This window comes from Megachile rotundata, chromosome 1 (assembly GCF_050947335.1).
Source record: "Megachile rotundata isolate GNS110a chromosome 1, iyMegRotu1, whole genome shotgun sequence".
Taxonomy (NCBI): Eukaryota; Metazoa; Arthropoda; class Insecta; order Hymenoptera; family Megachilidae; genus Megachile; species Megachile rotundata.
This window is the reverse complement of record NC_134983.1, coordinates 16,116,386-16,138,102: the sequence shown is the minus strand read 5'-3', so window position 1 is coordinate 16,138,102 and position 21,717 is coordinate 16,116,386. Positions and strand designations below refer to the sequence as shown.

Here is a 21,717-nt window from a genome sequence, read left to right as displayed (position 1 = left end):
GATTAAAACTTAAATTTTTGAAACACGCGTGGAGAAATTTATAACTGAAATTCATCAGTTATGAAACTGATATTTACTTCGGTGCTCGAAGTTATTTACACAGATACTCGACATGGATTCAACATCCAGAGTGCTCAGATAACCGCATGAAGTTAATATGCCCTCCCTTCTGAAATTTCTGGACGGTCGATCAATATACGTCGTACATGGAATGAAAAATAAACGCTCTATCAGAAGCATAACAGCATAATTAAACCACGTACTCTTATCTAATTCAGTTCAATTCGTTCATTATGTTAAACGTCAATTAACCTTTGATTGGCGGGGGCGGGTCTTAGTTGACTCCATCTATTATTTGAAATTTAAAATTACGGTATAATTAACGGTCCGGATATTATTTTTCCAGCTTACCCTTGTTGCACGCGAGTGGCAACTTGATACATTTTAACTTTTACTATATCATAATGTATTCAAATTATGTAGTAAGAAATATGTTAATTTTAGACTCCATATATGATGTAAAACGTGGAGTACAAAATGTATTAGAGAATTTATTTGACAAAATCAAAATTTACTTATGTTACTGTGGAACAAGTTGAAACTGCTCTAATATTAACACATGTAAAATATCTATAAACTAATCATATGTTAAAATCTATTTCAGACTATCCTCCATATATTCTGTGAATGAAAAAGTGGAGTTCAAAATGTATTAGAGAATTTATTTGACAAAATCAAAATTTATTTATGTTACTGTGGAACAAGTTGAAACTGCTCTAATATTAACACACATGTAAAATATCTATAAGCTAATCATACGTTAAAATATATTTCAGACTATCCTCCATATATTTTGTAAATGAAAAAGTGGAGTACAAAATGTATTAAAGAATTTATTTGACAAAATCAAAATTTACTTATATTACTGAGGAACAAGTTAACACTGCTTTGATATTAACACGCATGTAAAATATCTACATATATAAAATATCTATAACTTGTAATAATTCTATTCCTTCTTTCGAGAAGCATTTCTATTTCCGTATCAATCTTACAAGATTGAAAGTCCGATAATACAAAGTTTGTCAAGCTTTTTCCAACAGTCTCGTGTTTAAAATTGCTTCGTTTCCGAGTTTTCATTTCGAACAATAATTCCTTTGCTAAACCCAGATGCTATTTGTAGTTGATTCAGCCGTTCCGTTCACGTTACATCAGGTTTCATATTTCCGATGGAAATTCATCAGAACACGGTGTCTTTTTTTGTTCAAGACCGTTACACTCTTGCCTATTGAAATACACGGCGGCCATGTTTCATTCGAAAGTCCACCGTTCCGTGTCGATTCGACCCGATAGTCGAGAATAGACGAGGGTGAAAAAATGTCGGATTCATCGAGATTTCCATGAATCACGTTGATAAAGAAACGCTGCATGCACGGGGCCGTGCATTCCTGTGATTACAGCGGTTGCGCGTTGTTGCTCGTGTTCTGGTACACTCTGGAAAACTGGCCATCGGAGGTGCACCTCTTTTGCACATGTTCTCTTTGAAACCTCAACTGTTTGAGAAACCAACGGGTTCGTAGTTCTCATTTTTTTGATTGATTCTCATATGGAGCGAAGTCCGAAATGCGGTCACGAATTTGTGTAAAAGAACGTCTATATGTGTAGCAAGGGGGTGGAATGCTAATGACCACTGATGGATAATTTATCGATGCGAAAATTTTGAATTATGTTCCCAAATTTAATGAATCCATAAATTTTCTAAATTCCCAAATCCCCAATTCCACAAATCATTCAATGAATAATTTAACATCGTACTTACGCCATTAACCTTTGAGAAGCAGAAGGATTAAACAACAAAACACCACAACTTCATGTAATAACTATCTAAAACAAGTAGTTAGGACAACAGCAAACATTTTGAAGAAAGGTCGGAAATTTATCTAAAACAATTAAAAGCAAACAGACATTATCCTGGAGAGCCGCCGACAGTCAGGATCACCGGGTGCTTTGTCTAGGACCCGTCAGCTTATTTCCATGTTGTCGTTAGCGAAACAACGTTGTTCCGGTAGCGTCAGAAAACACCGAGAGAACATCCGTGAACACAAGGTTATTACAACGCTGGACGTCGATGAATAAGAACGAATTTAACGATCTTGTTTAATGAGCTGAATCTCGGCCATCAACCCGTAAGAAATAAATGTAGAAGTGAAAAAGTTTCTCTCCAACCGTGAGGATGATGCACCATTAATCTGTTCCAGCAATGTTGGAGAAAAACTTGGTATTCTACCAAGAAATATGTAAATATCAGTGATGTAGAGAGGATGATTTATTATGAGATAATACGACGCTTGGTTCTACGACACATGATGATATGGCACATATTATGATACGACGTATAGTAATTTGACATGAAGTAATATGAAGCGTGATTCGATGCATAGTAATAGGAACCGTGGTGGTTCGACGCCTAATAATTTGACGCGTGGTAATTCGACGCGGCGTGACTCGGCGCGTAGTAATTGATTCGACGCGTGGTAATTCGACGCGTGATGATTCGGCGCATAGTAATTCAACGCGTAGTAATTCGACGCGTGGTGATTCGACGCGTGGTAATTCGATGCGTGGTAATTCAACGCGTAGTAATTCGACACGTGGTGATTCGACGCATGGTAATTCAATGCGTGGTGAGTCGACGCGTGGTAATTCGATGCGTGGTAATTCGATGCGTGGTAATTCGATGCGTGGTAATTCGATGCGTGGTAACTGGACGCGTGGTGATTCGACGCGTGGTAATTCAACGCGTAGTAATTCGACGCGTGGTGATTCGACGCGTGGTAATTCGACGCGTAGTAACTCGACACGTGGTAATTCGATGCGTAGTAATTCGACGCGTGGTGATTCGACGCATGGTAATTCAATGCGTGGTGAGTCGACGCATGGTAATTCGATGCGTGGTAACTCGACGCGTGGTGATTCGACGCATGGTAATTCAATGCGTGGTGAGTCGACGCGTGGTAATTCGATGCGTGGTAACTCGACGCATGGTAATTCAATACGTGGTGAGTCGACGCGTGGTAATTCGATGCGTGGTAATTCGATGCGTGGTAACTCGACGCGTGGTGATTCGACGCGTGGTAATTCGACGCGTGGTGATTCGACGCGTGGTGATTCGACGCGTGGTAATTCGACGCGTGGTAATTCGACGCGTAGTAACTCGACGCGTGGTAATTCGACGCGTAGTAACTCGACACGTGGTAATTCGATGCGTAGTAATTCGACGCGTGGTGATTCGACGCATGGTAATTCGACGCGCAGTAATTCGATGCGTGGTGACTCGACGCGTGGTGATTCGGCGCGTGGTAATTCGACGCGTAGTAATTCGATGCGTTGTAATTCAACGAGTAGTAATGCAACCCGTGTTGATAGCAACGCGTACTAATACATCACTTAACGATCTTACAACGATCCAACGCGTGGTTTCATTACTCTTGATCATAAAACATGTGACGTTCTAATGCAGATTTATGCAACGCGTAATTTAATGCATGGTCATACAACGCATAACAATCTAATGCGTCATTATAGGACGCGTGATAATTTAGTGCACAAGAACTTATCGCGTGACAACTTAATATACGTAAATCGCCAATGTGTAGAACTCTCAGTATACAGCGGTGTTACGAAAACGATATAGTTCGCAAAATACATTTGAGTGGAACAATACTTTTACACGACGTTTTGTGTACTTTTCTCCATTCGGTTTTTTCAAACTGTTAAAAAAATTGCTTGTTGCTCGGGCAATTAGTCGAGTTACTACATGTATAGTTGAATTTTGCAGCTGCCCTATTTCGGGCATGTACAACGTGACGAATTCAATTTCACTCGCTATTATTTGTTTCTTTGGGGATGCATTTCAATCAGCTCAGCGCTTAAAAAGTGTCAGCGTTAAAATTTAATTCTTTATTCACTCAATATTCTAAGAAACACGATAATTCGATAAAGTGTTGTTAGACGTTGGAATTATTACTTCTTTAATGTTATCGTATTATTTTTATTCCATCACATTGGTTTATAAATTTGTTTTACGAAACCACTGCGAATAAGGTACACCGTTACGTTTATATTAAAATTATTGTCGAAATAAATAAATATAAACAGAAATTTTTTAAACTCATTTAATCATTGACAGAATTGTTCATTTAATTATTTGCTTAATACAATTTACAGTAAAAAGGGGCAAGATTTATGTGCCATAATATAACAAGTATTCATTAAAAAATTCTCGGTACTTGGATAATTTAAACCATGTTTTTAATTAATTACTGAAATATCAGTTTTTATATATTTCTTTATTGCTTGCCCTCTCACGTTATAAAAATGAAGGTAATATTACTCTTACATTCTCACACAATGATTTTTCACCCGCTAAAATTCGCAGCAGCAAAGGTAGTTTTCATTTAATTGAAAAGTTCTTTTGCATGTCGCTGCGAACATAATGGAGTAAGTCGACAGGGGAACAATTTACGATCGTTGAATTACTGTCGATAGTCGTGAAACTCGCGTTCTTGAGGCTTATACGATTGTACTTCATACAAATACGTTTTAAGGCTACAAGAAACACCAGCCGCGGAATTTATGGCCGCATTGGCCACGTGCACTTGATGGTATCAGGGAGTACTGAAGTTTATGGCACGATAATAAAAAGCTTGTAAAATTTATAGAAAACAACGCTGTATAGTGCTGCAAACAATCTATTCCTCTTCTTTCTGCAAACAATTTTATTTGCTTTCACTATCGCACAAACATAATTTCAAAATAATTTTATGTAAATTAGTCATATTTAAACGGTATTAAACATACATAATTATTAAAATCGATAGAAAAATAACATTCTGTAAGTTACTGTCTGGGGTACCAACGTTCTTGAATTAATAAATTGAATTGTTCATAATGAAAAACCATCACATTATTCCGTAAGAATGAATATAGATGAATCTGAATATCGGTGAATTATTAGACGAAGGTTGGTAAATATGAATATAACGAATCAGTCGAGAAATGAATATCTAAATGAAAAAATTTCAGGTAGAATTGCATGAAGATAAAGAGTAAATGAGATCATTAATAAATTCAAGTGTAAAAGTAGGATGTACAGAATTATCCATGGTAAATGTAAAAGTTTGTAAGTTTAATTAAGTTATTTTCTTACGGCAACCTGTTCTAAACATATCAGACCCTCGCGCCAGCTCATCGGTTGACGTCGGTGCATAAATTGTTTAAAATCTAATTTCCACGTTTGAAAGCGATCGATATTTGAAGATTATCTAGGATGTCACGGGCAGAATGGAGAACCCTCGAAATAAAGCCATTCCCTGAAGGCAAAGATCTTAATACGGCAATAAATAATGCGATCGTCGGAAACAGAACACAGATTCGATCTAGGAGCTCCCCTATTCCCCAACCTGCAACTTTCTTCCTTGTTTACCCTCGAATCTGTAACATCAGGAATATTCGTAAAAAGAGAAGTCAGCAGATTCGTGTAGCGACATTTGAAGAAATCGGAAATAAAACTTAAAAATCCCTTGATCCACTCAAATCCCGAAACAAAACAATTTCTCAAGTATCTTATTCCTTACAAATCAAGCGTAAGCCCAATAACAACACCGTTATTCACGATGCGTATGTTTAAAGAACAATATTCTATAGGAATAAAATTGCGGATCCATTCATTGAAACAAACAATAGAAAACTGTATTTATTATAGGATCAAACCTAGAACTGAGTGGAATATACAAGCTGCAGATGAAATTTCACAGCAGTTTGTTTCGCTGGCCTATAAACAATGCAAATGTTAATTTAAAGCCGAGCCAGCCTAATTAGGACTGCAAGCTGAAGGATCCACCAGAAAGTGCCAGTTACATAGAACGAAGGGCAACCATACTATTTCCCATGCGAATTTCCTAGCACCGGTATCTCTGTTTTCTGCAATATTTAAAAACTTGTTACACTTTTCACTGGAGCGTGCGTTTTTTCGAGTACGCTTCTTCCTTTTACTGATATACGAAATTTACACACTCGAAAGTAGAAGAATAACTCTAGAGAAGAATTTTGTAAACATTCGTTTGAGATACTTGTTTTTAATTAACATTATTGGTAAAGTAAAAGTGGTGAATATTTATTTTGAATGCGAAAAAAATTTGTAGTACACTTGTATTACTTGGGAGCTTCAGACTTTTTAATTTTCATATTTTTTCATTTGTTTGATTATCCAATTTTTTTTGCACTTTAGTTGACAAATTTTGAAATTTGAAAATTCAGCATTTTTAATTTCCCAATTTTACAATATTACAATTTTTAAATTTTCCATTTTCCCAATTTCCCAAATTTCCACTTTCCACTTTTCAAATTTCCCTATTTTTCAATTTTCCACTTTCCCAATTTCCCAAATTTCCACTTTCCAATTTCCCTATTTCTCAATTTTCCACTTTTCCAATTTCCCGATTACCCAATTTCCAAATTTCCCACTTTTCCAATTTCGAAATTTCCGAATTTCTCAATATTCCACTTTTCCCATTTTTTACTTTCCCACTTTCCTCTTCCATAATTTCTAAATTTTCCATTTTCCCCTTTCTCCAATATCCAACCTTATCAATTTCAAAACTTCCCAATTTCACAACCACCATTCTCTCTTCTCCCAATTTTCTATTCCTCAAACTTCAAAATTACCAATTCTTAAATATCTCTTTAGTCTCCAACTTTTCATCAGTCTCACTTCTTATTAAAATAAGTATCTAAACATTTCAGTCTCCCAAAATTCCCAATATCGAAATTTTTAAACTACTCCGTCCCCTTTCCCAACTTCAAATTTCTTAATTACTCCCGCAATTCCTTGTCGGGTTAGGTGAACTCTCCTTAATCCTTTCAGGGTTGTCTCGAGGAATCTCGACTAACCAGGTAATCATCGCATCTTCCAATTAACCCAGTTAATTAACCGGCTAGCTCGTTCAAAGAATATTTACCATGACCGTGATTAGAGGCCACAGGTATTCTAAGAGGTGACCGGCTGTTTTACGAGCTCCCCGGCGAATGCCCGCTCAAACTACGAGTCGAACTTTATTGCGGTTTATGTGGAACTTAAGTACCTGATTGGTAACAAGATAACGTGCGGTTCATGGGTCAAACAGACCACAACGAGATAATGTGCTAGTATAATGGACAGGCAGACACACAAGGGTGGCACGAATTGTGTCTCGTAAAAAGTGTATTAACGTAAAATCCGTATCGAGCTACACAGAGGATCTTGAATGACCTTCTTTTTATCGACTAACCCTCTTTTAACGACCTGTGCAAGATCTACGAAGGTTCTTTGAGAAAAAACTGCTCCCACATGCCACATAAAAGAACGTCTTTTAATTTGCAAATTCCAGAGTGCTCACCTTGTAAAATATATCTGAAATTTCCAACCTTGCATATATTCTCAGGTCTTTAGATTATTAAATTTTTAGTTTTTTAAAGGCTTTTGATTCGTTAAATTATCAATATCAAGCAAGTTCAGGTTTTTTAATTTTTGTTCTTTTGCGTGGTAGTTCGGTACGTGGTAACTCAACGCGTGGAAGTTCGACGCGTAGTAATTCAACTCGTGGTGATTCGACGCGTAGTAATTCGACGCGTGGTGACTCGACGCATAGTAATTTCACGAGTGGTGATATGGCGCGTGGTAATTCGGCGCATAGGAATACCACACGTGGTGACTCGGCGCGTAGTAATTCAACGCGTGGAAACTCGACGTATAGTAATTTCACGAGTGGTGATACGGCGCGTGGTAATTCGGCGCATAGGAATACCACGCATGGTGACTCGGCGCGTAGTAATTCAACGCGTGGAAACTCGACGCGTAGTAATTCCACGCGTGGTAACTCGACGTGTGGAGACTCGACGCGTGGTGATTCGGCGCGTGGTGATACGACGCATAGGAATTCCACGCGTGGTGATTCGACGTATAATAATTCGACGCGTGGTGACTCAACTCGTGGTGATTCGACGCGTAGTAATTCCACGCGTGGTAACTCGACGCGTGGTAATACGACGCATGGGAATTCCACGCGTGGTGATTCGACGCGTGGTAATTCGATGCGTGGTGATTCGACGCGTGGTAATACGACGCATGGGAATTCCACGCGTGGTGATTCGACGCGTGGTAATTCGATGCGTGGTGATTCGACGCGTGGTAATACGACGCATGGGAATTCCACGCGTGGTGATTCGACGTATAGTAATTCGACGCGTGGTGACTCGACGCGTAGTAATTCCACGCGTGGTAACTCGACGCGTGGTGATTCGGCGCGTGGTAATACGACGCGTGGTACTTCGACGCGTGGTACCTCGACGTGTGGTAACTCGATGCGTGGTGATTCGACGCGTGGTAACTCGATACGTGGTAACTCGACGCGTGGTAATTCGACGCGTGGTAACTCGATGCGAAATGATTCGATGCGTGGTAACTCAACTCATAATAATTCAACGCGTTACTCAACAAGTATTAATACCTCTTGTACTGATTCGAAGCGCGATATCTCGATGCATACTAATACCAGCCATTCAGCCCTTAGTAATACAGCACATAACTCTAGCAAAAAGCACCTCGTTCAAGAATTACATCATATTGTAAGAGTAATCCAAAATTTCCTAAAAGTGCTTCAATTAGAAGGCAACCCGTACTTTCGAGATATCTCGTTTCGCAACACTCACCAGAGCAAGGCAGCTCTGAAAATAAAAGACGCTGTTACCGGATCAAAATCTACCCCAATTTCGCCAGGAACTGGTAGCCTAATAAAAGGAACCCGAAGGAATCTCTGTTTATTTCTAGCAAGTTTCTTCCTGTTCTTTATTTTCTTGCACGTTCCACGTAGCTGGGTACACTCGCGCACAAAATGATGGTGCTTTCTATGTCGATCGATAAAACTCAACTATTCATGCTGCTCTCTGTACGGAAAGATTTTTCCGCCAATGTCATTCTGCCGATCCTCTTCAATATTTCAGACAACGGTACCAGAACTTCGTTACTTTTCCGCAGACACTGATATTCACATAGTTGGGTGACGGAAGTGGAATTTTGGAGTTTAAACGTCGCTGAAAATTATAAATGAACCGATGTCTTTCGAATAGTGAATTATTTATTGTTTCTATTCTTCTTGTTATATAATTGCAGTATTTTTGGAAAAATTCATTTGTTCGATTAGTTGAAAATTAATTTGAAAGAATGTTCGTTAGTGTTACTCTTATTTGTTGAGACAATTGTAGAGATAATTGAAATTAGTTATAAAATGAAAAAGAAGTCGTAACGATTAAAATAGCTATAGGATGTTTTTTAGATTATATTGAAATTTCTGCAATAATAGTGATATTTTCGGTCCATAACGTTTATTAGGTTAATGTAGAATGGAGCGCATTTATTAGCTTAATGTTCATTGTTAATGAGCCGTATTATAGTAACCGTGCGATTTGAGAGTATATAAATAACAAATTTAGATAGAAATTAAATTGGCTTCGGTCAGAAAATTGTGGGGATATAAAGTGAGCTAAATTTAGACAATTTGTAATATTAGGTTTCAAATATCAATTTGCAATATTTAGTGACAGTATTGTGGATTTGGAAAATTTAGAAGTTGAGGATTTGAAAATTTGAGGATTCAGGAATTTGTGAATGTAAAAGTTACGGATTGCAAAATTTGGAAATTTGAGAATTTGAGAATTTAGAAATTCGGAAATTTGGGGATTTGGAAATTTGGGGACTTTGAAATTTGGGAATTTGGAAATTTGAGAATTTGAGAATTTGGAAATTCGGAAATTCAGAAATTTGAAAATTTAAAATTTGGAAATTTGGGGATTTGGAAATTTGGGGATTTGGAAATTTGGGAATTTGGGAATTTGGGAATTTGGGGATTTGGAAATTTGGGGATTTGGAAATTTGGGAATTTGGAAATTTGGGGATTTGGGAATTTGGGGATTTGGAAATTTGAGGATTTGGAAATTTGGGGATTTGGAAATTTGGGGATTTGGAAATTTGGGAATTTGGAAATTTGGGAATTTGGAAATTTGGGGATTTGGAAATTTGAGAGTTTGAGAATTTGATAATTTGAAAATTTGAAAATTTGAGAATTTGAAAATTTCAAACTTGGAAATGTAAAAATTTGGAAATTCAAAAATTCGGAAATTAGATCAATTTGATAATTCAAGAATATGTCAACCGCTACATCACCGTGAGTTCTATCGCCTCCACGCGTAACGCATAAAACAAAAATCCCATTGCGACCGTGCAGCATTTCAACAAAGATAACAAACTTGTTACAAACATCATAAAATACAAATTGAATTGTCCCGCTTTCCCATTCATCGTGAAACATTGCACATAACTTGAATGGGATTCGTTGTTTACCGTGATGTCCGATAGTGTTTGAAATATGCTTTCACCCCTGCAATCGATTGTTGATCTTTTTCTAAAATTAATCTTGCAGAAACGAATTTGACAGTATTCCTGACGCGTTGTTCAATCGCAGGCACACGAGTCGATAAAAAATAAAAATGGTAGCTTGTGTAGCATGATGGAAGCGTCGACATCACTCAATTGAATAGAGTGTTCCTTCTGGCAGATTGTACAATTTGCTTCGCATCAATAGCTGTGCAAACAACGAGAACACCCAGCGTATCGATTTCAATCGATACATCGTACCTACAAAAACTGAACCCTCTGTTTAACGTTCGAAATAGTTGTATTAATTGATTGGCCATCGTGAAATTGCCTTTGAAGCTTCATGGAATTTTTCAATTTATCCGCAATTTATTTTTAGGTCAAATCACTTGGTTTTAAATATTTAATGTAATATACTTCGCCCTATATTTTTATATTTTTCATCCAGATATATTTTCTTGATATCACTGTCATTTCACAATTGAATCGAATTAAACTGTAATTTAATTACTTTACATAATTGCATCAATCTTCGATTACGTACAAATTCAATTAGATACGTCGATCAGTTAGTAATCATTATAATCACTAGTATAATTCAATTATTTTCATATGTGAAGAGTATAAATTTATAAATATATATATCATGTTTGAAACCTGTGATTGTTGTGACGTTAGTTAAACATAATTGGGGATGGAATTGAAAAATAAATAGACAGACGGTAAAACACGATTGAAAAAATGTGATACGATTCAAATTATACAGGGTGTCTCAACAAATATTGTAATTTAAAATAAAAGACTTGTGGACCTGTCGCTTGGTTTGATAATTTTAATTCTAACACCAGTCTGGTTACTTCTTAGTTCGTCATTTTGGTTTAATTATATCGCGATTAACCCATTTCCGACAACGTCATAACTTCTGGAATTAACTTGGAGATTAATTCTGTTAGAAGTCCAGCAAAAGTTCTGAAATAAAAATGGCGACATTTGAGATTGACGTACGAAGGTTCTTGATAGAAAATCCATTTTTCAATCTATATCCAAAGGAGTCAAATTTATGAGTTTCCTGTACAGTAGAATCAGAGACGCTGATAAAACATCTTAATATCGCCGAATGAAATATGCAGAGAGTTTTGACACCGGATCTCGAATGATCTTTTCATTCGGTGCAGCTTGACGAAACCACCGCGAGAAAATCCAGAATAAATTCTTCGCTCCTCGTTGAAAAGCTCTTTGTCCACAAAAATAAGTCCTTTCGTTCGTCAAGGATGTTCTCGCGATCTAAGTGGATTCCAATGGATCGAGCAAAGGATAAAAGCGACGATAAAATACGCGTCGAATCGAATTTTCCACTCCGTAGTTCATCCATCGTCGTCGAAATCCAATTAGCGAGGAATCGAAGTCTGGGCCAGCGAGTTTTCTCGAGGAACGGTTGTCCGTAACGCGTATAATAATGCATTACGATGAAGAGGGATCGATATCCGGTGAATCGCAATTACCGAGCGACAAGAGAGAAAGTAAAACGGGGGCTTCCCTTTCTTCCTCGTCGCCGGCGACCTTTGTGTCATTACGGAACTTTTCTTTTTCCTTCTCTTCCGTGATCGACCGCCGCCGCATCTGTCAGCCGCTTATTTTATGTAAAGCAGAAAAATTACGCCATAGACCGCGAATCGGACGTTCGTGACGAAAATTAGCTGAAAAAACTACACTGCCGGGAGGAACGATAAACTCGAAATAAAATTGAACCTGCTTCTCGTTACACGTTCTACAGATTGCGATTTTTATCTTACTTCATTATACTAATTATTCCTCCTATTACGCTTAACGAGTTACACGCTTCGTACGGAGATAAAAAAATTTACGCTGCTCGATTTTTACGTTAGCTTTACCTGTTAATCGACGCTGTTATGGTGCTTCGGTATACGAAAAATAGTTTTCGTGTTTACTACCGTACTCGCAGAGTTTATTTATTTTAAGTAAATCTTGAGATTTTAGAATGATGGAGATTTTATTTACGAAACTGGAGATTTGAGAGTGTGAAGGGCAAGGGAAGTTGCAGATTTGGGGAGTTAGGTATTTCAGAATTTGCAGATTTGAAGATTTAGGGATTTAGGAATTTATGGATTCAACGATTCTTAAGGATTTATTGCTTTGAGAATTTCGGAATTTATGGACTTGGATATTTAGGGGGAACGTAAATTTGAAAGGTTAGAAATTTGAAGATCTAGATTTGAAGATTTGGAAATTTAGTTTGGATATTCAGTCTCCAAGTAAACAGAAGCTCACTAAAAAATTTAGAAACATGCAAATATAAGACATTAGAAACCTAGGAACTTAGAAATATCAAATTTGAATAAAACTGAAAAATTTATAAAACATCCATACTTATGTAGAAGTCTTCACTTATTATTTTACGCGATAAAATTATCTTCATTATATTTTTAAATCCATGATTTATCATCCATTAATTCATTTATTAATCCATTTATTTCAAACAAATCGTCCGAAATAACCTATTACCGCATATACTGGCGTATTACAGCGTGGTCAGCAATAAAAATGTCTGTAAATAATATGAAACGTTCGCATACGTTTAGATAAAACCGGGTTAACAGGCAATTTAAAGGTTTACGATCTTCCGCGATATTTTCCGTTTCCGTGGTCGCAATCGCCATACTGAATTTCTTTTTACTACACTGAAATGCTCCTGCGACCTGGTCGAAACGATTTCATGAATAAAATCTGTCTTTTCTCCGCGTTACGTGTATAAAATACGAATTTCACGTGTTTTTTTGCCCTACGTTTTCTGCGGAGATACGGTTTAAACTAGCAACACTTAGTATTTTTATTCTGAAAGACTCGTATGAAAATTTAAAACTGTGAAAATTTTTTAATTTATTTTTAACATAGTATGAACGAAGATAAAGTATGAAGGACAATGTAAAGTAATAATTCATAATTGCACTTTCCTTTCAAAGAAATTAAAACTGCTATTTATTATCGCTGGGTATATACGAGCGTGTTTTTATAGAAAGCAATCACCGAATGTGTTGTTTTTGAACAGTAAATTATAACTTAGCAAATATCATTTCATATAGTGGTATATACTGATATGTATAAGTTGTTAACAAGGAGAAATATATTGATTGATCGCAACATATATTTGTACGGTTTCAACGTTTTTGAACGTATGCACGAATTTATGCACTGATCAAATGGATTACTGTTCCAACGAATTGTAATCCGAACATTAACATGTTTGGTAATTTTACCCAATTACTATTTCCACAAATTCACGCAATTCATTTCTGCGTTTTCGTGGTGAAAGCACTCCTTTTGTTTGCAAAACGAAATTGTTAGAATAACAGATTAATACTCTCATCATGAAAGCAGGTGAGGACCAGAGAGAATCTGACCTTTGAAGCTTGTTGTACAAATGTTCAAACTTTCAATAAGTCAATAAGTTACTAATATACATTTACAAGTTTATACATTTAATAATATCATATTTAATAATATTAAAATTGCTAAAACATTTAAATAATATTTATAAGTTTCTAAATTCAAACTTCTAAATTAGTTCATAAATTCCCAAAATCTGATCGATATGTTCGCACTATCAACAGAGTTATATTCATTAGAGACAAAATGCTTCCGACATCTCATGTATCATATTATCAGGATCACGTCACACGTATTTAGACGTGTGCTATCAAACTATGCTATCTAATACAAGTATACGATGCTAAATTCCGAATAACGTCACAGTACGACTCTTGTCAGCAAAAGTCCCTAGACAAAAGCTCTACGTCAATGAACAGAATAAAAATATTAAATACAAAATAAACTGCGCGATTGCCCCATCGTTCCAATTACGTAACGTCATTAATCTCCAGAAACTGAGCAAAAAGATGTTTCTAGATATCGGTCAGAAATCCTCGGATGAAACGAGCATGACTCGCAAAGCTCGATGGTATCGAATCGAAAGAGGATCAAGCGATAAACGGTCTGCTCGGAGCCGGCTCCGAGTGTCGTAAGAATGTCCGATGACGTGGTCCACCACGTCGTCGCGTATCCCATGATCCCCTTGACGGAAACTGCCCATTAGCCGACCAATGATGATGCCAACGGACACCCAGGTCAACTCGGCGCAGCGGTACCGAGCAGAGGCCGGCACCGACGATAGCTTTCGCCTCTCGACTTCTCCGTAGAAGCGTCATACGCACTCTTTCCTTCTAATTCGTTACTTTCTTCGATTAACTTTCGAGTCGGATTCGTCCGGGGTGTTCATCCGGGACGTCGAATTTTCCGGCTGTCGAATTACGTTTCATCCGTGTCGAAAAGTCTTTCGTGGATACGAGACATTTAATTGTCTCTCGTTCGTGGAGCGTGAAAGCCAACTTGTCGCTTCAGCTTTGTTCCGACGGCTTCAGCGAATTGGCGATGCGATCCGCGCGGATGCTGCACCGGCGATTAACGCGTACGTGCTGGGAATACTCGAGACGAACGGAAAGGTAGGTCCTGTTTCGAGAAGCATGGAAGTCCTCGTTAGATGGTTGCCGGCGGTGATCTCGCCTAGACTATGAAGCGTCGTGTGACTGGGATTCCTACGAAGTGAACAGTTTCTTGTGCGACGGTGCTGTAATTTGCGTCGAGTACATTCACGGAAAAGTGTGTCGTGGTCCCCCCTCGCAATGAACCCCTTCGACTAATTTAGCGAACCGCTAAGTTTCTTGATACGCAGTGACATCAATAAGAGATGACCAGTGATTACGCGAACTTGCGGCTCGGTTTCGTCTCGCAGTTTCGCAGCAATTTCGTGAGGGAAAAAGGAAACGACCACGTGAGATACATGGATCGGTACGTTCTCCCTTTTTACCAAACCCAATTTTTTGCGAATGGCCACTTTTTCTTGGTACTCCTAATTAAAAGTTGACGCGAGTAGGTTAGTCTGGTTCGTAACGAGTATAAAAGATTTATCTTGTTTTTAAGAAAAGTTTATTGGTACGTTTAACTGAGTTAGTCTTTTTATAAACGTACAGTCTTTTGTAAGGAATCCATGGGAATAATGTATTTGAATAACAAATGTGTCCTCTGAGGGGGCTGTACGTTTTTACCCAGGATAATAAAATTATGGTACTCAAAACGCTAGAAACTTTCCGGACCTGATGTTTGAAGTAAAATGGAAAAATAACAGCGAAATAATGAACACGTTTAACTGCTTTATCACTTCCACTGTGACATTCGACAGATAATTTTGATTTATTAAGCAAATTGGTAGAGGAAATTAGAACTGTTTCGGATAGACGAATTTTATACGAAGTACTCAATTTTCGAGAACTTCAGTTCAGAACAACGTATGAAATAATAAATTATATAAAATATATGAGACATATAAGACATATGAAACATATGAAACATATGAAACATATGAGACATATGAAACATATGAGACATATGAAACATATGAAACATATGAAACATATGAAACATATAAGACATATGAAACATATGAAACATATAAGACATGTAAAACATATGGAACATATAAGACATATAAAACATATGAAACATATAAAGCATATAAAACATATCAACATATTTGTGTGATTAAATATTTGCAGATTGCATATGAAGGTGTTTTATAATATGTTAATTAAAAAATGACGTGAATAATATTCTATAAAATACACGATCAAAGTGAATAGTAAAAAATATCTTTAACATTTTTTTCCGCCATCAGAAGTATCATTTCACGCATCACACGAGTCTGAAACACTTCACTACGCATACGCACCTGAGACTAAAATTTCCGCCTTTTTAAACGTCATACGTCTGTCCCGTTCAAAAATTCCCCTTGCAAGGTATACATATATTTGACGGTAAAAAATATACTGGCTCGTAAAATACAGCGAGGAATGAAAACGACAGCGTGGTTACTCGACTGTCGAGGGTGAAAAGTCCAAGGACGAGAGTTCCTCTACGCTTTTTGGAGTATTATCGCATTAACTATACAGGGAGATCCCAAATGGAAGAAGTCTAATTTCAGACCCAAGTGTAAAATACGATCTTGGAAGGAGGTTGCATGTAAATTTACATTTGGAAGTACTCTTTTTTTAGAGCATCCTTTCGCACTCTGTTTCGCGATCGACCTTTCGCGGATACTGTGACACTCTTGATCAGCTCTGGATATTTCAAGTACGAACTATTGGAAATATGTTCTGAAATAATTTATTTGAGTATTTCAAGTTTATCTTAAACAGTAATTCAACTAAATTCTGTGCTATTTGAAACTGGCCCATGGTCGTAAAACATTACCTGAGATTATGAAGTTCATCGATTTTTTAACAAACTTTCTTTACAAGACCTACCACTTCTTCATCTGTCTTATCGAACAGCACTATATTCGATCTCCGACAAGCTTAAAATTCTCCAGAAAGGAAAATGTATGTTTTATTTCAAGCACGATTTGTTCCGACACATTTGATCGATAGCATCTCACATATTTGTGTTTACCAAAACAATGGCGCGACGTAAATAAATGACCCTAGATCGAATCGAGCTCGCGAGAAAATGCAAGGTGCATAAATTTTCCAGCAACAATGCCGTTATTTCCTATTCAGATTCGAATCGATAATCCAAACTTATATAGTTCGACGAATGTTATCTTTGACTAAGGATCGTGTTAAATATTTAACATGTTATAGTAAAAATTTCGTGCTATCGAATTTTACTCTACTTCTTCCATCTAATAACAGAACATGCGAAAAACTAAATGAATTTTGATTTATTTCACGGGACACCCTTTATGGATGAATTTAAATCCTCGAATAAATAGTCTGTTATAGAACCTATAAATAAGGATTTGTTACTCGATACGGATGATCCTGAAACATGTTTCATTGTATAACCATTAAACTTTGGCTTTACGATTTTCGTTATACAATTGACAATGAGTAGTAGCCGGACTTGGCTACTTGTTGCCTGAAGCGCAACGCAGAAAATACATGGTTCAGTTCTTCCCATTTCCATACATTATATATGTTAGTTGATATTTATGCAAATACAGACTTCTGATGTTACACATGCTTTGCGCGTTTTGCATAAATTGCAGATAAATAAATGATATCAATTTTCGTATCAGACCATGAATAATTTTATGTCAGGCAAATAAAGCATACTTGATTGCAGCATATTTATTCATGGACTCTCTTTAACGTAATGTTATTTAAAAAATTATAAAAAGAGATAACTTCATACTCTTCGCAACTGGAGATAAAGTTAATCACGTTCGTAATAACATTTCTCTGTAAATAAAATGTCGAGAAAAGTAACATTGTTGACACAAAATTGTTTGATACTTACACGCAATTAACAATCTGTAACGACGCGTACATGTCAGTCACAAGCAAGAGAGACAAACGATGCAGCAATCAAGCCGCGTGTACATCAATGTTCTTGTAAAAGTTTTTCATCGTTCGACGTTCATTAATGGAATTTCTCCTCTGCGAGTTAATTACCGCCACGCGTAATTAGAAAAAGCTGCTCGTTTATCTGCGTGACGACCATATTTAATTAGAGGAACGAGGGCGTACTCTGAAGCTGAATTTCGAGGAAAGTAATGGTTCATCGAGTTATAATTGCAATAATTGGAATTACTAGACACAGATTAAATCTTCCGATCTAAATTGCAATTTCGACCGCTTGAATTATGTGGTTCAGAGTTATAGAGATTAACAAGTTACAGCTGTCATTTGAGCGATTGTGTATCAATAGAGCGTTACTCATCAAGTCCAATTTAGGCTTCAATAATTGGGACCTAAATCCTACAACTTAATGAAACTATATCAGTTCCGATATCAAATTTAATCGCAATCGAAATTAACGCTTTGATCGGTCTCGCATAATAGCAATTTTGACATTTCGCTTTTTACGTCTCTCTCTATTATCTATTGTTTACTGCATAATGGTTAGAATTTAATAATTGGTCATTTACCACAGAAATTGCTGAATGTAATCAGTTGTTTCGATACAAAATGGCTGATATAATAACAGTCAAATTCTACGAAATACGAACTGCAGTATGTAGTTATTATTAATAACATATTAATTAGTACTGCAGTATGTAGTATTACTTATAAGTGTAACACGATCATGATTAAAATATACATCTAATATATCAGACACGTGGCTACCGAAGATGCATTTAATACTCTGACAAGCACTAAACCTATTTCTAAATTTCCAAATGACCAGATTACCGATTAACTAAGTTAAATTACCACCTTGTCAAATGACCAAATTCTAAATTTCTAAATTTGGAAGTAAAAATTAGAGACCTCCATAGACCTCCATCGCTTAATCACTGAAGGGGCGCCGCCAGGCAGTTGGTCAATCACACATCCTCCACATGACTATTCCAAGAATAATAGCCGCAAATAACAAATTTCCGACAGCAAATCCCCGGAAGCTAACAAAGCTTTCATTCGTTTTTCAGACTCGGTGTACCGGCGCACCGCGGAAGAGCGAACAATGGGTATGAGAAGAGCAGAGGCTAAGTAGCAGGCTGCAGGTACAGGAACAGTAAAGGCGAAACAGGAAGAGTGTGTGCCGATTGAAAGGACAAGAAGAGCCGAAGAGAGAGCAGGATAAAAATCGACAACGGTAGAGACCGAGTTTGAGCTTCGAGAAAAGGAAAATCCAAAGAAAAGACAACAGGAAAAGATGAAGGAACAGAGCTTATGGACGTTGATTTGCATGTTGTATCTCGTAATGGGTCTGAGCTTTGCACAAACATCGCAGCTCTGCCCGTCGCACGGTGAGATCTCGCCTTGTTCCTGCACCCTGAAAACATCCGGCCTTGACATCGTATGCGAGTACACCAATCTGACTGACATCTCCAAGGTTATGAGCTCGTTGAAGGGAAGAACTAACACGGTGATCTTCTATCTCAAGCTCAGGCATAACAGCCTGCCGAAATTGCAACCTTTCGTTTTTCTTGGCCTCGATATTCGTCATCTTACTATTCTCAACAGCAGCTTGGCGAAACTCGAGGAATCTTCGCTGAGTTCTATCGGTGAGCTATTTACGCGTTTTTACACACTTTTGACTCGTTGAAACATTACTTGTTTTGTCATGAGTTTTACTGCTAATGAGTGTTTACATTTATTAAATTCTTGTCATATTTTGGGGAATATGGGATGAAATTGCTTATCGTATTTACAAATGTAAATTTGCAATTTATACAAGTTGTGAAGAAATGACGAGGATTTTATGTAACCTTTTCGTTAGAAATTAATTGTTCAATCGTAGTACTAATAATTTTGGATTGTAACTTCCGTGGTCAAGTTGCATGGTTGTTCTTCAGTCTATTAAGTACTTTTAAAAAGCACAGTCTAACATTATCGTTTTGTTTTACAGGAACTGGTCTGACGCAGCTCGATCTATCACACAACGCTCTACTCTCCGTACCATCGATCGCGTTGAAAGATCTTCAGCATTTACTTATCTTAAATTTGAACTGGAACAAGATCAAAGCGATTCATAAGAAAGCTTTCGAGGGGCTGGACACTCTTGAAATCCTTTCCTTATACAAAAATGAGATTTCCACTATTGAAGAGGATGCCTTTAAAGGATTACATAAGTGAGTACCTTTGATGCAATAAAATTATATTTCTTCAATAATAATGTAGTATAAATAGAGAAAGTGACATGTAAACGTTCGTTGTAAAATATAACATGGAATTTTAAATTTTTGAATTGCAGTCGAAAATTAAGGAGATTAAATCTTGGAGGAAACGAGTTGACGAAGGTACCGACGCAAGCGTTACGCACTCTGGACATGCTGAAGAAGCTGGAGATGCAGGAGAATAGAATCACATCCATTCAAGAGGGTGATTTCGAGGGTACGTCTACTTTCATTTCGATTTTCCATAGAACTCCGCGCGCTAAAACCTCTGTTCGATATAAGGACCGTTCGAGGTCTTCAGTTCTTTTCATAGAGTATTATTAAGTTACCCAGAATGTCCTCGTCGTTTCTAGGTTATGTCCGCCGTATCAGGCAAATGGGGCCCCGAGCCCCATTTCGGGAGGAATTACTAAATCGTTTTTGTAGAAATTTCTGAATTTACAAATTTTCGAGACTAGCCATCTATAAATTTTCTAATTTACAAATATTCGAACCACGAAGTATTCAAGATCTAAGTTTCCAAATTTTCAAATCTAGAGATTTATAAAGTTATAGACAGAAAGTTTGAGACAGAATTTGTCAAAAAAATGATCAGTAATTTTATAAAGAATAAAAGATGTAATTTTAATATTACAGCCAGGTGCGTGCAACGTCCACCTTTCGCTGTAAGGTCACAGGAAGGATGCATTTATTCTTAGACATTAATAAACCGATCTCGAACAAAGCGACGTACAAAAATAATCTTCCAACAAAAACAATTAAAGTTGTGGAAAGAATTGATTTCATAACGAGGAAATGCTTGTGCTTTTCAGGTCTGAAGAGTCTGGATTCGTTAGGGTTGGGTCACAATCAGCTTCGCGAGGTTCCCGCTCGCGTGTTCGCTCACTTGACGCAATTAAACTCTTTAGAGTTAGACGGAAATCAAATTACCCACGTGGATCCGGATGCGTTCATCGGTCTCGAGGGTAAGCTAAATATTGATCTCGTGCAATTTCTTCGAAAAATCAACCTGATGCTGGGACAATACCTCTGATCCGAAAATACTTTTCAAATAACCGACCATCGATTTTTCATTTAAATAAATTTACTGATATGTAATGTGTGAGATATAATGTAAAGTTTACAATATTTACTTTATTTCAATTGTTAATTTCTAATAAAATGGACTTTATATTTTACTGAATATACTTTACAATTAATACTTACACTCAGTTGATAAATCATTGTCTAAATTGTCATATGCCAATAATGTTTTGAAAGTTACTATGACAGTGTACATACTATTTGAAACAAAGAAATGACATTTTATAATTTTATAGTTTGTAATAATTGAGATCAATTCTATCACAGAGAACCTGCAATACTTACGGCTGGGAGATAATAATTTGCATTCGGTACCGAGTGACGCGTTACGACGTCTCCATCGGTTACGACATCTTGATTTAAGAGCCAATAACATTACCGTGCTCCCGGAGGACGCTTTCACCGGATACGGAGATTCCATTACGTTCCTGAATCTTCAGAAGAACCTGTAATTTTCTCTTTGATTCTGTCGATG

The 21,717-nt window shown here is 37.0% G+C and overlaps 2 protein-coding genes across 13 annotated transcripts in view; one reads left to right on the top strand and one right to left on the bottom strand.

The window, feature by feature from the left end:
• The window catches only part of LOC100876372 (uncharacterized), a 156,438-nt gene that overhangs the window by 127,563 nt on the left and 7,158 nt on the right, over window positions 1–21,717 (top strand). For 10 of the 12 annotated variants that reach the window (XM_012294271.2, XM_076536047.1, XM_012294269.2 and 7 more), the window contains 5 exons: window positions 18,969–19,547; window positions 19,892–20,114; window positions 20,237–20,376; window positions 20,972–21,124; window positions 21,510–21,690. In XM_012294271.2, the coding sequence (XP_012149661.1) occupies window positions 19,196–19,547; window positions 19,892–20,114; window positions 20,237–20,376; window positions 20,972–21,124; window positions 21,510–21,690 (1,049 nt within the window). In that variant the 5' untranslated portion in view covers window positions 18,969–19,195. The other 2 variants (XM_076536077.1, XM_012294270.2) reach the window with 2 other exon arrangements.
• Window positions 5,210–21,666, bottom strand: LOC143265223 (uncharacterized). Its single transcript, XM_076536100.1, has 4 exons — window positions 21,528–21,666; window positions 21,366–21,439; window positions 8,968–9,129; window positions 5,210–5,493 (listed from the first exon to the last, which is right to left on the bottom strand). Exons 1-4 carry the CDS (start codon window positions 21,548–21,550, stop codon window positions 5,333–5,335), a joined length of 420 nt encoding a protein of 139 aa, XP_076392215.1. The 5' UTR covers window positions 21,551–21,666; the 3' UTR covers window positions 5,210–5,332.